The 12,574-nt window shown below is 33.1% G+C and overlaps 1 protein-coding gene across 1 annotated transcript in view; it reads right to left on the bottom strand.

The window, feature by feature from the left end:
- Window positions 1-476: 476 nt before the first annotated feature.
- The window catches only part of EHBP1 (EH domain binding protein 1), a 347,498-nt gene continuing 335,400 nt past the window's right edge, over window positions 477-12,574 (bottom strand). The window contains exons 21-24 of the mRNA XM_052648636.1: window positions 8,478-8,577; window positions 7,290-7,363; window positions 951-1,065; window positions 477-776 (exon numbers count right to left, since the gene is read on the bottom strand). Coding sequence (XP_052504596.1) covers window positions 686-776; window positions 951-1,065; window positions 7,290-7,363; window positions 8,478-8,577 — 380 coding nt within the window. The 3' untranslated portion in view covers window positions 477-685. The remainder of the gene's footprint in view (window positions 777-950; window positions 1,066-7,289; window positions 7,364-8,477; window positions 8,578-12,574) is intronic.

The raw sequence follows: 12,574 nt of genomic DNA, 5'->3' as shown, positions 1-12,574 counted from the left end.
TTAGTCCCATTCTTACTGCTCACCTTCAAATCACAGGACTTGTCTCAGGCTACGTTAAAAGGCCACCCTCTGAAGAAAGCAGAGAAGTACTCTTATTATCTTTACAGTGAAATGTAAAACAACTGCAGAAAATCCCACTGGTAAACAGAACACAATTTAATAAGTAAATTGAATATGATCTAACTATAAAATTTAGGTAACAGACTCAGTGTTACATATGGCAGGACTGGAAAAAAATCATTCATGACGTTTTCTTTATCCCTCCCTCTTAAGCCCCCTCCCACCCCTCATTATGCTATTAACAACAACATTAACAACAACAACAAAAATGTTTTAAAATTTTCCTCCAGCAAAAAATGAGGGAAAATAATGAGGGAAGAGTTTTCTTTCTTTGAACAGTTTCTTGAACACTCCCAATACCAATCACTCACAAGATGTCTGTGCAAATCTACTTCACATGATTTCAAGGAAATGATTAATTCACACCAAAAAACCCTTAAACAAAGCTATTTCGGAGTTCTGTACAAAATCCAGAAAGGAGGGAGGAAAAGGATGGTGGTGGTAAAGAAGTACAATCCAGTCAAACAAAATGTTACAAGTTTTAAATCAACGAGAATGACTTTTCTTTTTATGGTCTGGGAAACCCAAGGTTAATAAAATGTTGGTCAGGATTCTGGTCTGGTTTCTACTGAAGGACACATTTCTCTTCTTTCTTGGCCATCTTGCCTTTGTTTTGCTCCAGAGTTCGCTCCAAATGTTCATCTTCTTCTTCAGCCCTGAAAATCAAACAGGAAACCAAATTATTTTCCTTCGTGGAGGGTAGAGCCGCACTCCCCTCTCGCTCCAAATTCCAAGCCCCAGAGGGAACCGGGACTGCGGGGCCAGGGAGTGGCTGCCCTGGTCCACTGGAGACCTCTGGATAGAACTCCCCGACCCCACCACCCACTTACTGCTTCTCCTGCGCGTCCAAGTCCCTGACGAGCGCGTCGCGCTTGTCCACTAGGGCAACCAGTTCATCCAGCAGGAGTTGCTCGCGTCGCTTCTGGGCCTCGGTCTTCTGCCAGTCTGCAGAGGACAGGAGGCTCCTTACCCACCTTACCCTCCCCTTCCCGCCTTTTCCAGTTCCCTTTTATTTCTCTGCAAAACATATCACAGAGCCACTAGCTAGTAGTGTTTCACGGGAAGTTTGGCCGTCGTGGTGAGGATTTCACCCCTAAAACCCTACTTTCTTAGTATTTTCCGTATTTTGCGGCTATGGCCGGGTTGAAGCCTTCACGAGACCAGGTGTGCGCCGGTGGCCAGCCGGAGGTGCGCACCTGATTTCAGCCAAAGTGGGGGAGGGAGAGCTGGAGGCCCAGAAGAGGTCAGCCTGAGGGTTGGTGGTGGGGGATGCGGGTAAATGAGGAGGCGGGAAGCAGAGATGGGCGATAAAATCCTCCTGAAAAGGCTAGAGAATCTGCCTGAGAACCTATCCTCCTCCCCCACCCCCAAGCTCACTCCATACAGCCCATTCTTCGCTAATTTCCTCTCCGCTCTATTTTAGCAGTTGGATGTATCTCACACTGGGCGCCATATGCTTCACAATAACTTTAAAAGTAGTGAATCGGCTAATTAGCATTTTTCTTTGAAGTAAAAAATAAATTTGCTCTGCAATATTACACTGCAGCTCTCGATCGCATCACAGCCAGTTTTCTTTTGGAGAGGTTTGCTGCGTGGCTTCAAATCAAAGCACTTTTGCAAAGGAAAAAATTACATACTTCGTTTTGAAACCCCATGTTAAGGTTGGAAAATCCGATGGGCCGTGCTCTTTCCATGTGTAGGGGCAGTTTTTCGAAGATTTTAGGCCCCAATAATATATTTCCTAATCTTTGCTGGTCTGATAATTTCCTTAAGATGAGCAGCAGCTTCGTTTAATAAAAACAGGACCAAATCGAACATTTAAAGCACTTTTGAAACCAAAGCCAACTGCTCTCTGGCCAGACTGCAAGGGCTTGTAGCTGTCAATCAACCTCCAGTCTACCCCGCCCCCCTCATTAGGAAGGTAAACAATGAAAAGAAGAAGTAGATGATGAGGCAGATAGCCGAACAAATGAGGACCTAAAGGGAAACAGGACACCAGCTTGGGGGGGGGGGGGGGAAATACCCTGGCCACTGACTCCTGTAGCTCCCTCCCCCAGCAAATGCACTTTCCAAAAAACAGAGGAGTGCAATCCTTTCTGGTTTCTCTCTTCTCTCTCCATTGCCCTGGGCAATCATGTTAAAACTCACATGGCTGGTGCTTATTCAGATAAACCTAACAATGCACACCGCTGGTTACCATGTGAATCTTCACAAACCGCACAAGAATGTGCTGGTTCAAATCCCCCCGACCCCCTCCAAAGCAAAATTTATTCAAGACAGCAAACTGCTTAGCAGCTTTATGAAAGCAAATGGAGCTAGAGGGAATTCTATCTCGTATTTACAAATTAAAAATTAGATGCATCATCGTGCAATAAAGGTTAGAATAGCAGCAAAAAACTAGAATATTTTATCACTATTTCTATCACTATAAGCTCAAATACATACACACACATATATTAAACATGCTATATATTAATTATCCTCATTTGATACAAAACATCACACAAATAGATACATTAAATGATTGGTCACATTACATTCTTATTTTAAAAAGAAGTGTTCAATTGCATAGAGAGAAATAAAGAAACTATTTCTACGGAAAGCTTTTTTCTGAATGTAAGAATTTAAAAAATAATAATGAAACACCAAAACTGAAGAAAAGCCATATCTATCACAATTTTATTCCTCAGATTTAAATGCAACTGAGGTCAGGAATGCTGGACAATTTTCTAATCTGGTTCTTGTTCTTAATCAGTTTCATTCTACTACAGCAGATAAATTAATAGACTCTCCAGGTTGGAAAGATCTTAAAGGTCATCTGGTCTGATTTCAGGTAACTATAGTTCTAGAAGTATTAACTCTGAGAAAAACCTGCTAAATTTGAAAAAGATTTGTAACTAAATTTTATAATTATTAAGATTACCAACTTTGATAAATATTAATTTTTCCATTTCTGACCTCAAGAAATCATTCTAAGTTTAATTTATAATTCTTTACTTCCAAAACATTTTGATGAGCTTTAATATTGGGAAATAAAATTTCTCCACCATAAACTCAAGACATATAATTACATTGATAATTACAAAATTTTTTAAACTAAGAAAATAATTTTAGGGACACATAATCTTAATTAAATTATTCCTTCTCTATACTTGGTCAGCCACTTTTAAGGTTTTAATAATTAGAAATATCAAGATTTATTTAATTTTTTTTAAAATAAGGTTTTAACAATATGGATAAGAAAGAAAATTTTGTATTTTTAGTCCCGTAAGTATTGAATAGTTTTAAAAATCTTAATCTTCTCCTAGCTCAATAATGACATTTCCCATAACTGTAACAAAAACATTTTTTAAGTTATGAATATTTAGGTAATTCTCATCATCTTACAAATTTAACTGGCATTAAATTTTAAATATTTCAGCATAAATTTATAGGATTTTTCATATTAAATCTGTCATTACCACATTAATATCTATCTACAAATAATTAGTCAAATTGTGGGGGAAAAAAGCTATGTACAGTGAGTAGATTTTACACCAGCAAAAGTACTTTTACTTTGGGTTTGCTTTCTCACAGGAGTAAATTTATACACAATGGTAATTTGGGAAGTTAAATTCTGATGAATTAAAAAATTTAATAACACGTTTCAAACTGATCAAGATTCACATTTGTATAGTCAAGGCCTAAATTAAAAAAAAAATTTAAATCCCCCTTTTAATAGCTTCACCTAGACATAATGTCATGTTTTTGAAGCCTGAATGTAAGTTTATGTGTTACCTGTTATACATTTTAAGAAAGGATTACTCACCTATAACAGCTAGCCAGATGCACTGACTTTGGCTTGGACAGACTACAATGTGGGTTCTGATTAATTTAAAGATTCCAGTGTACTTTTGCTACAAAAGCCATATCCTCTCACAACAAATAGGATTAAGTTTTGATGCTGCATTTGAGCCAAAGTGTTGAAATAAAGAGATTCTGTTTATGTCTATCTGCACTGAGCTGTTTCGTTAATTCAAAAAACTCTTTTTTTATATATAGGGCCAATTATTCATTCCCTGATTCAGTTTATTTGCTGAAGTTGATAATTACCTTGGAAAAAAGGCAAAGAAATACCTATAAACACTTTAATAGAAAGGACCTAAAGTTCTTGTAGTAAACCTTCAACCTTGCCACTATAAATAAGCCTGGCACTTTGATGAAAATTAACACTAGTTTTGTAAAGAGCACATTGGGGGATTGCAGTCAAGTCTTATCTTTAGTTCCAGTCAACTAGCAATCCTGAAAGAGTTTGCATCATCATCAGAGCAGGCCATTTGATAGGATTCTACCGCTGTACCTAATCAATCTATGGAAGACTGTGGCTGTGCTGTGTAACAAAGCTAAAATAGATTTACAAATGGGGTTTTAGGGGATAAGCTCCTCCACAGGATTACATATTGATTTTAAATATAAAAAGCTTATCATATAAGCCATAACTACAAAAATAGTGAACCTATGCATAAATCCCTTTAGAAGAGCACCCACTTCAAACTCTAAGCCAAGAATAAATCAAGATGTACAAAATCCTAGAGAAGATCCATTTCTTGTGCAGAAAATGAACACACCACTTTCCAAAAGCCCACCCTAATGTGTGCAGAAATGAATTTATCTTTCCTGAGGGGGCATTAAATAATCTGGAACAAAAAAACTATAGGAAAGTATCTGAAAGATGTTTGTTAGCTTAAAGGATCCTGCAACTTAGCTCAGTAGAGTGAAACTCCTGCAATGAAAACACCTCAGGGGAAAAGAAAAAGGTAAAAAAAGGCCAAAGTGATTATGGATTCTCAGAAGAATGGATATATTGAATGTTATTATTATTATTTTGCTCTCAAACCAAGCTGTTAATATTTCTTTCATTGTGCTATGGCTATTAATATTCTGTGCTTTCTCCTGGTGAATGGTTTCACTAGCAGATTTATTTGGAAATATTTTAGTTTATTTATTATGAAAAACATCTCATGGCTACTAAGAAGAGATGGGAAAGAAAAGAGAAAGGAACTTTAAAACAAAGGAAAGCAAAACAAAACCAATCAGTGTTGCCTGTTCATGTGTTTTTCTGCAGTGATTTAATGCTCCAAAAGACTACTGAACTGCATGTGTGTCCATTCTAAGGGCTGGCTCAGAGGACACTGTCTTCAAAGAACTGATAATCATGATGACCAGTATTTCTCTAGGACAGCCCAAGCCACATATTGCCCAGGGTAGAGGGGCAGGCCTTTCTCTGAGAAAGTGTCTTTATTTGTAATCAACAGGCTGTTTCTTTCCTCAAGCCTCTTTTTCCTGTCAACCAATAACAGAAACTGGCTGAGAGATTTAAGGCACAATCAGATATGGGACAATAGCATTAATTAAAAAGTAAAACAGAACAAATCCTAAAAAAAGTAACAGTTGCATTAAAGGTGTCTGAAAAGAAAAACATTCTTTTTTTCCCTCTTCTTCAAAAATACTTTCTACTGTTCTTCCATGTGTACAAGAGGATCAGGCAGAAAAATTTTAGATTATTTAATTAAGACTGAAGGTCTACTACATAGGGATAGGTTGCCAATGAAACTGGGGTGTTTTATACATATCATGGTCCTCCTTAAAGATGGTACTATATGGTAATAATAGTGGTTTTGGGATAGAAGCAGTATTTGCCTTAAAAGTCAACTGTATTGCATCAAGCTGCATCTTAGGGATGATTTAACTTACTATATATGACAGAGTAAATTTTTAAAAATTGTAATATTCTGTATTGAGCATAATGAATGTATAAAGAATAAACTGTAAGAGTTATACATACATTATACATACTATGTACACATATATTTTATATTATACATATAAATATCATATAAATAGAATTTGCTATACCTACTTTTCAAATGACTGTTACGCTTTCCAATCTCTTTTAAAGATTATAACCACGACAACAAAAATTATATCAAGAGGAAAAATACCATTTAGTATATTTATGCATTTTATTTCAATGGCAAGTTTCACGGAACTTCTTAAATAATTTTGACAAATTTTATAGTCATTAGTGGTATAATTTGACAGCCACTTGAAGAAAATTAGTTATCTGAAGCCTTTTAAATAAAGTAAATCTAATTTCTAAATTAGGATATACAAATGTCATATTTATCAAATGATATTAGGAATATAAAAGTAAAAATGAAGTTTGTGTAAATGTAGAAGATAGTATTTAGATAAACAGCATGTGTTTTATTTAATAACGATATTAATTAAACTATTTAAAAAATATATGGTTTCATTTGACTTTCTCTTACAAACTTAAATTTCTAGTTTCTGAACTAATTATAATTGACTTCTTATAGATCAGGTACCTTATCAGGTGAAGAAAGAAATTACCATGGACAGTCAGTGGGTTAAGAGGTCAATACAGAATAGGAAAATCAATTTGCATTGATTAGACAAAAGGTCCATTTTACAGAGCCCAAAGGATTAGCTCTTAAGCAGACATCTTTGAACTATAAGACATTTTCAACTAAGAGGTATAAGGAGAACAGTATTCTAAAGTACCAAAGAATTTAAAAAAATAACTATATATAATAAATGTCATAGTTAAGCCAGCTGATGTTTATCGATATTATGAACCATACTTAGGATTACTAAATATGTTATTCATTTAAAAGTTTATATAATGTGTGAAAGTATTGAATTTATCTCATATGCCTGAATCTTTGCTTGACTATTTACTTAATAAGAGTTGGAATCTTAAGAACTATAGTAGACTGGACAGTGACATATTTATATGGACATCAGTTAAATATTAAGGTAAAATTTAGAATCTGAATGTGAAAAATCAAAGTGATAAATCTTTCTCAAACCTCTGCAGTGGAAGCAACTTTAACTTACACATAAAATGAAATCATTTAAATACTTATATTTTCTATTTAATGGACTTTTAAGCTTACAATTTTATGTTTAAGAGTAAACAAAATGATCTGAATTAGGGTCTTAAGGTTTTACATGACTAATGGTTTCTGAATCTAAGACATTTATTTGGAACTCCTGTAGTTCCTAGTCATACCACACCTAGTGAGACCGAAGTATATTACACTCTTTAAAAAATCTCTCTGACAACTGACACTTTACACACCTCACTGGGCCATGGCATCTCTTACCTTCAATGGCTAGCATTGCCCGCAATTCCCGATTCAGCAGCTCATACCTTCGTTCTAAATCGTGTTCTTTTTCCCTAGGCAAGTTACAAAAGTTCATCAATATGCTAATTACTAAATCATTAAACACTTAAAAAAAACCTTTAGGTTACATTGATTTTAGGACTCATAACTGACTTTTCTCTTTAACTTTAAGCTACTCAAAACAAATGATACACAAACCTAAAATCTTCCTCAGGTTGAATACTTACTAGTGGTATTATTTTTCTCCTTCAATTTTGAGTTGTACAAAAGTATATTTTAATCTGTGGATAAGTAATCTCATTCTTCAATGCTTCTTGTTTTAAGTGCCAGGTGTAAAGCTATTTCATAAAATATTTTTCGTAACTGTCAATGAACACCTTTTAGTCTAGAACTCCATGTGAAAAGAGTACAAGAAACGCAAAAGTATTAGCAGTGCAAATTTAATATAGAGACAAAAAAATCAGGATAAATTAAGTTCTGCACTTCATAATTCTTTTATTAAGTTAAGGCATTGCAGAAATGACAAAAATAGAGGCTTTCACTAAAATAAAATGTAAACCTGTTTCTTCCCACACTAGGTGGCATAATATAAGAAGAATACTGCTAGTGAGAAAAAGGGACAAGCATTAAGTCCTTCACTAAATGCTAAAGACTTGAGAATGCTTACATTTGGTTTAGTCTCCATTTTACTGTAATTCTTGGAGTCATAAAAGATCACTTCTGTGTAAATTATTAATCTTTTATCCTAAAATTTAGGGTAACATTATCTGTAGAATACAAAGGTACTTTTGTCCTTATTAAGAATTATTTAATTTTTAACTGAAAATTTGATGTTAAATAAACTTCAGTTTTATTTCTTTTTCTCCTTAATATAAACCAAACATCCTTTTTTGTGCAAAAGTGATTTCTTAAGCCCGAAAATTATTTACATTACTTGGTTTTCAGTATAATAAATACATTTTTTCAGTATCTAATACTGTTTCAAAATTCGTACTCTTCATATAAAAAATGGTCATATAGTATTTTAAATTTTATTTTTATGTAAAATATAATCTCTAAAGGAAGAAAAACACTAGCCTAATAAATATGAAATCCCAAGAAAGACAATGATAGAAAGTCTAAGATTCCTCAATGTTGTAGTAAAAACAAGCAGTGATAAGTACTTACAGGAGAGAGAGCTGGTTCATTCTTCTTATTAAGGCATTTTTCTTATTAACTAACATAAACCACTCCTGCATCATAGCTTCTTCTTCTTCTGTGTTCCTTCCTATAATTTAAGAAGAGTTACTGTTTTTTCTATTTTACAAGCCAAATAATAGTTCAGCACAAGTCTTGTGTTTTTTTTTAACATGAAACATATTTTAGCTAACCCAATAGTACAAATTAAACTGTTTATAACAGTTTATATATAAGATTAAGGTCTGAAAAAAGGAATCAATATTTAGAAATTCATAAACCAGTCTCTAAAGGAGGTATTATTCAGCATGTATATTTCAGTCCCCTGAACATATCTACAGATCATACTAATGTACATTAAAAAAAAAAAGTGTTCCAACTTTTAAATCCTCCCCAGAGGTTGACTTGTTATTATATTTCAATGAGGAACTCAGGAAGCTAACAGACATATGGTCATGATAAAAATAAATTAATTAATTAAAAAGCAGATTAAAAAATCATTATGAGAATTACAAGACTAGCAGGAAGATCAGAGAAGTCAAGAGATTTTGTGAGAGCTTCCACCTGTAATGACTTGCTTTTTTTCTTATTTTCCTCCCCAAAAGTAAACTAAAGATATATACATGCATATACATTTCCAGAACTCATCATCCCTAATAGGGTAAACATTTGCAAATTATTTTAAATATATTGTAAATGACCAGGCTACAAAAATACTTACATCTGTGAAAAAAGAACATAATAATCTTCAGTAAATGAGAAAACATTTGAGCAGAGAGATTACTTTAAATGTCAGGTTATAAATTTACTGATTACACATTTAAAATTCATTTTCCCTAATATTCATGCCATCATCTATACTACTCCTCCCCTCAAAAAGATTATAATTTATAGTGTATATTTGGTATTATTCATATAGAAGTAGGCCACAATCATACTTGAGAAAAATATTAATACCCCACCTTCTTCCTTCAAACTGCCTTCAAATTGTACCCAGTCAAATTTATAATTCTTTGACTTTGTTTTCTTCTGTATTTCATCCATGATTGGTTTATTGTTTTGCTAGGCCATTATTTAATACTTCAGACCAATTTCTAGATAGATTCATAGGGTTAACTTAAATATCTAACAAAAAAATTAAATATCCCAGGCTAAGACTAAATATCCTAGTCAATTTCCTAAATTTTATTTTCTTCTTTAGATATTTTCTTTTAACTGTCAAACACACTACCAGTCCATTAAAAAATATTCAAGCAATACAGAGACATAATTGAGTTAAAAGTCAAGTCCTCTTCCACCAACCCCACCCTCTCTAATTTGCCTATCTACCTCCCTTCTCCAGAAGTACTATTACAGTTTAGCATATCTTCTTCCAGACCACATAGGTAGCTATGTCTAACACACACAGGTATATACCATGTCTGGACACAAACAGGTTATTTTTCCTTAACATAAGGGCCCTTGGTCTGTTGTTGTCATGCTGTTCAAAGATCTACTTCATTCTTGTAATACTTGTATAAATTACGGATGTGACATAATTAACTATTTCCACATTAATAGAAATTTGAAGAAAGTTTCAGAATGAAAATAGAATATAAAGAGCTGATCTGTGTGCAAGATTAAACATGTATTTCAGAGCATCCCTGTAAAACAGATGTCTGTTTTTCATTATTAGGGAAAAGAGTGAGAGATACGTGCTTTCATTAAATTAAAGTCCGTTAAACTTTATGATATGAAGCAGACCTGGGATAGATTCTTTTAGAGTATGAACAAAAGTCTTTATTGTTTTACAGCATTTTTAATCTCTCTTTTAGGGTAACTGGTTTTGTATTCACTTTGGACCATGTGATGTCTTGACACTGGTCATGTGATATAGGCTGCGATAGGCACAAATCCCTGGGTAGCAACAAAAGAAGAAAGAGTAAAAAGAAAAAGCTGAGAAAAAGCTTGCAATTTGGAAAAAGGCCAATTGTACCCTGGTGAAGGCCTTTTTGATCATCGAAATGACACATGTGTGCAATATTAATAGGTGCTGTTTTTATGATATTTTGTTTTCTGATTAAAGACTTAATTTTTGTGTTCATAACCTCAGTGGTTTCTAAAAATATACCAATATTGAAACTTCATTTTGAATTTAACCTAAACCTGTAATTCAGGCTTTCAGGCAATAATACTAGAAGCATCTAGCCTTCTCTTAAATTAGCATCATTTTCTTCAATGGAAGACTGCTTCCTTGAGAACAACAATATTGATGTGGTACTACTGTGTTGTTTTCAGTTTAACTCATGCCTATGATTTCTAGATAAGAATAAAAGATGCACCTTCCCTAATTATTAGGAAATGAGGAGAGTCTCATGTTTCAAAAGGGAATAAGCCAAACAATAACACATATTTAAAGATATATTATTCAGTGCTACCTAGATTATATAAATTAACTGAAAAACATATTTGAGGTTAAATCATCACTAACTCCTTATCTGAGATAGTACACAGTGATGGAAATCTATTCTTAGCCTAGTAATAAAAAAATTAAATTTTCTTCTAATACATCATCATACTATTGTTTTTAGGGATTTAAAATTTTTTAAATTTAAAAAGCTTTTAAAAGCCAGTAAGTTGAACCATTACAAATTAATCCTGACTTTAATAACTGGTTAAAGACCCCTTTAGCTTTATAAGTAACAAAAAATATTAAAGCCTGTGATCACAGTGAGCTTTTCTCATTTCTCCTCCAACCATTTGTTATTTAATCCAATACTAGTAATCCAATTTGTCCATCAGACTTTTAAAGGGCAGAATGCAACTTCCTCAGCTTAGACACTTTTCAAAGTACAATATATTTTTCAAATGAATGCTGGATGTTTCATTTTTCCCAACTGTTCCTAGCTCTAATGCATGAGGAAAAAAAAGAACAAGATGAACATTGTTCATACTGATTAAGTAAGAGCTCATTAAAGAGCTGTCAGTGCGGTACTTTGAATATGCATGAAGCATATAATCAGATCTAGTACCGTCACTAGAGGAGAATACGGTAAGTACAAAGGATTGATTTAATTACTTAGAGTGGGCTGTGGTGGTAAAGCAGTCTTGTTAGTGCAAAAAGAAAAAGAGGTTGTATTCTGGCACTGTTAGAAAAAAGGCAGTTTTAGCTTCTGCCACAATACATAATCTCAGAATAAAGCATTTTACATTGTAGCTTAAAATGAAGATTATCATTATTTTATAAAATGCCACAAATCATTTTATCTTGTTTAAACTCACCAAGTTAATTATCTTGCTTTCAAAATTATCTTTAATTTGTAATCACAACTGCATTTTTATCACCTTATTTTTATCAGCCAAAGCTGAAATTTAAATATTTTTTTCAGTTTCATGAACTGAAAAATTCAAGATCTATACTACTGAAGACCATTTTGAAACTTAAAAAATGACAAAATTCTACAGTTCAGTACAGTTACTAAAATGTGAAAGCATGGCTGGGTTGTTATACTATATTTTAAAGCAGAGTGCCTCATGTGTATTATAAATATACTATCAATAAAATATCACCTTAACATTTTAAAGTATTGACTAATTAATACTGTCTCTGGTAATTTTTTTCTCCTTTATTTCCTTAAAAAATTCTGGTTTTTATTCTGCCTCCTGGAATGTAACATCTTTCTGACATCACAATCTCTTATTGTCAGTTTTCTCTTTTTAATTATGATAGCCAGAGTATGATTTATAAAAATTACTAAATAATGAAGCATAATAATAGTAGGAAGTCACATGTAAATATGACTTCAAATAATTCTTCCTATCACATAGTTAACAAAACCTACTTAATACAAAGCAGAATAATACAGCACTACATGTAGTACAACTACTCAATAAAATGTTAGTTAACATCTGCCTTCATATGCCATCTCCTCCCTCCCAAAATGATTAAAAGATTTAATTCCACTTAAAAATTCATTCCTTCACCCAGGAATGTGTATATAGTTCTCAGTTGCTTTTTCAAAAGCAGCATTTTCAATGTAAATTTTAAAATGAACAAAAGGAAAATGATGGTAAAACCTTAAAATTATGAATTATATTTTTAAAACTGT

This window comes from Budorcas taxicolor, chromosome 11 (genome assembly GCF_023091745.1).
Source record: "Budorcas taxicolor isolate Tak-1 chromosome 11, Takin1.1, whole genome shotgun sequence".
Lineage (NCBI taxonomy): Eukaryota > Metazoa > Chordata > Mammalia > Artiodactyla > Bovidae > Budorcas > Budorcas taxicolor.
The sequence above is the reverse complement of the archived record's forward strand: the minus strand, read 5'-3'. Positions and strand labels throughout refer to the sequence as shown.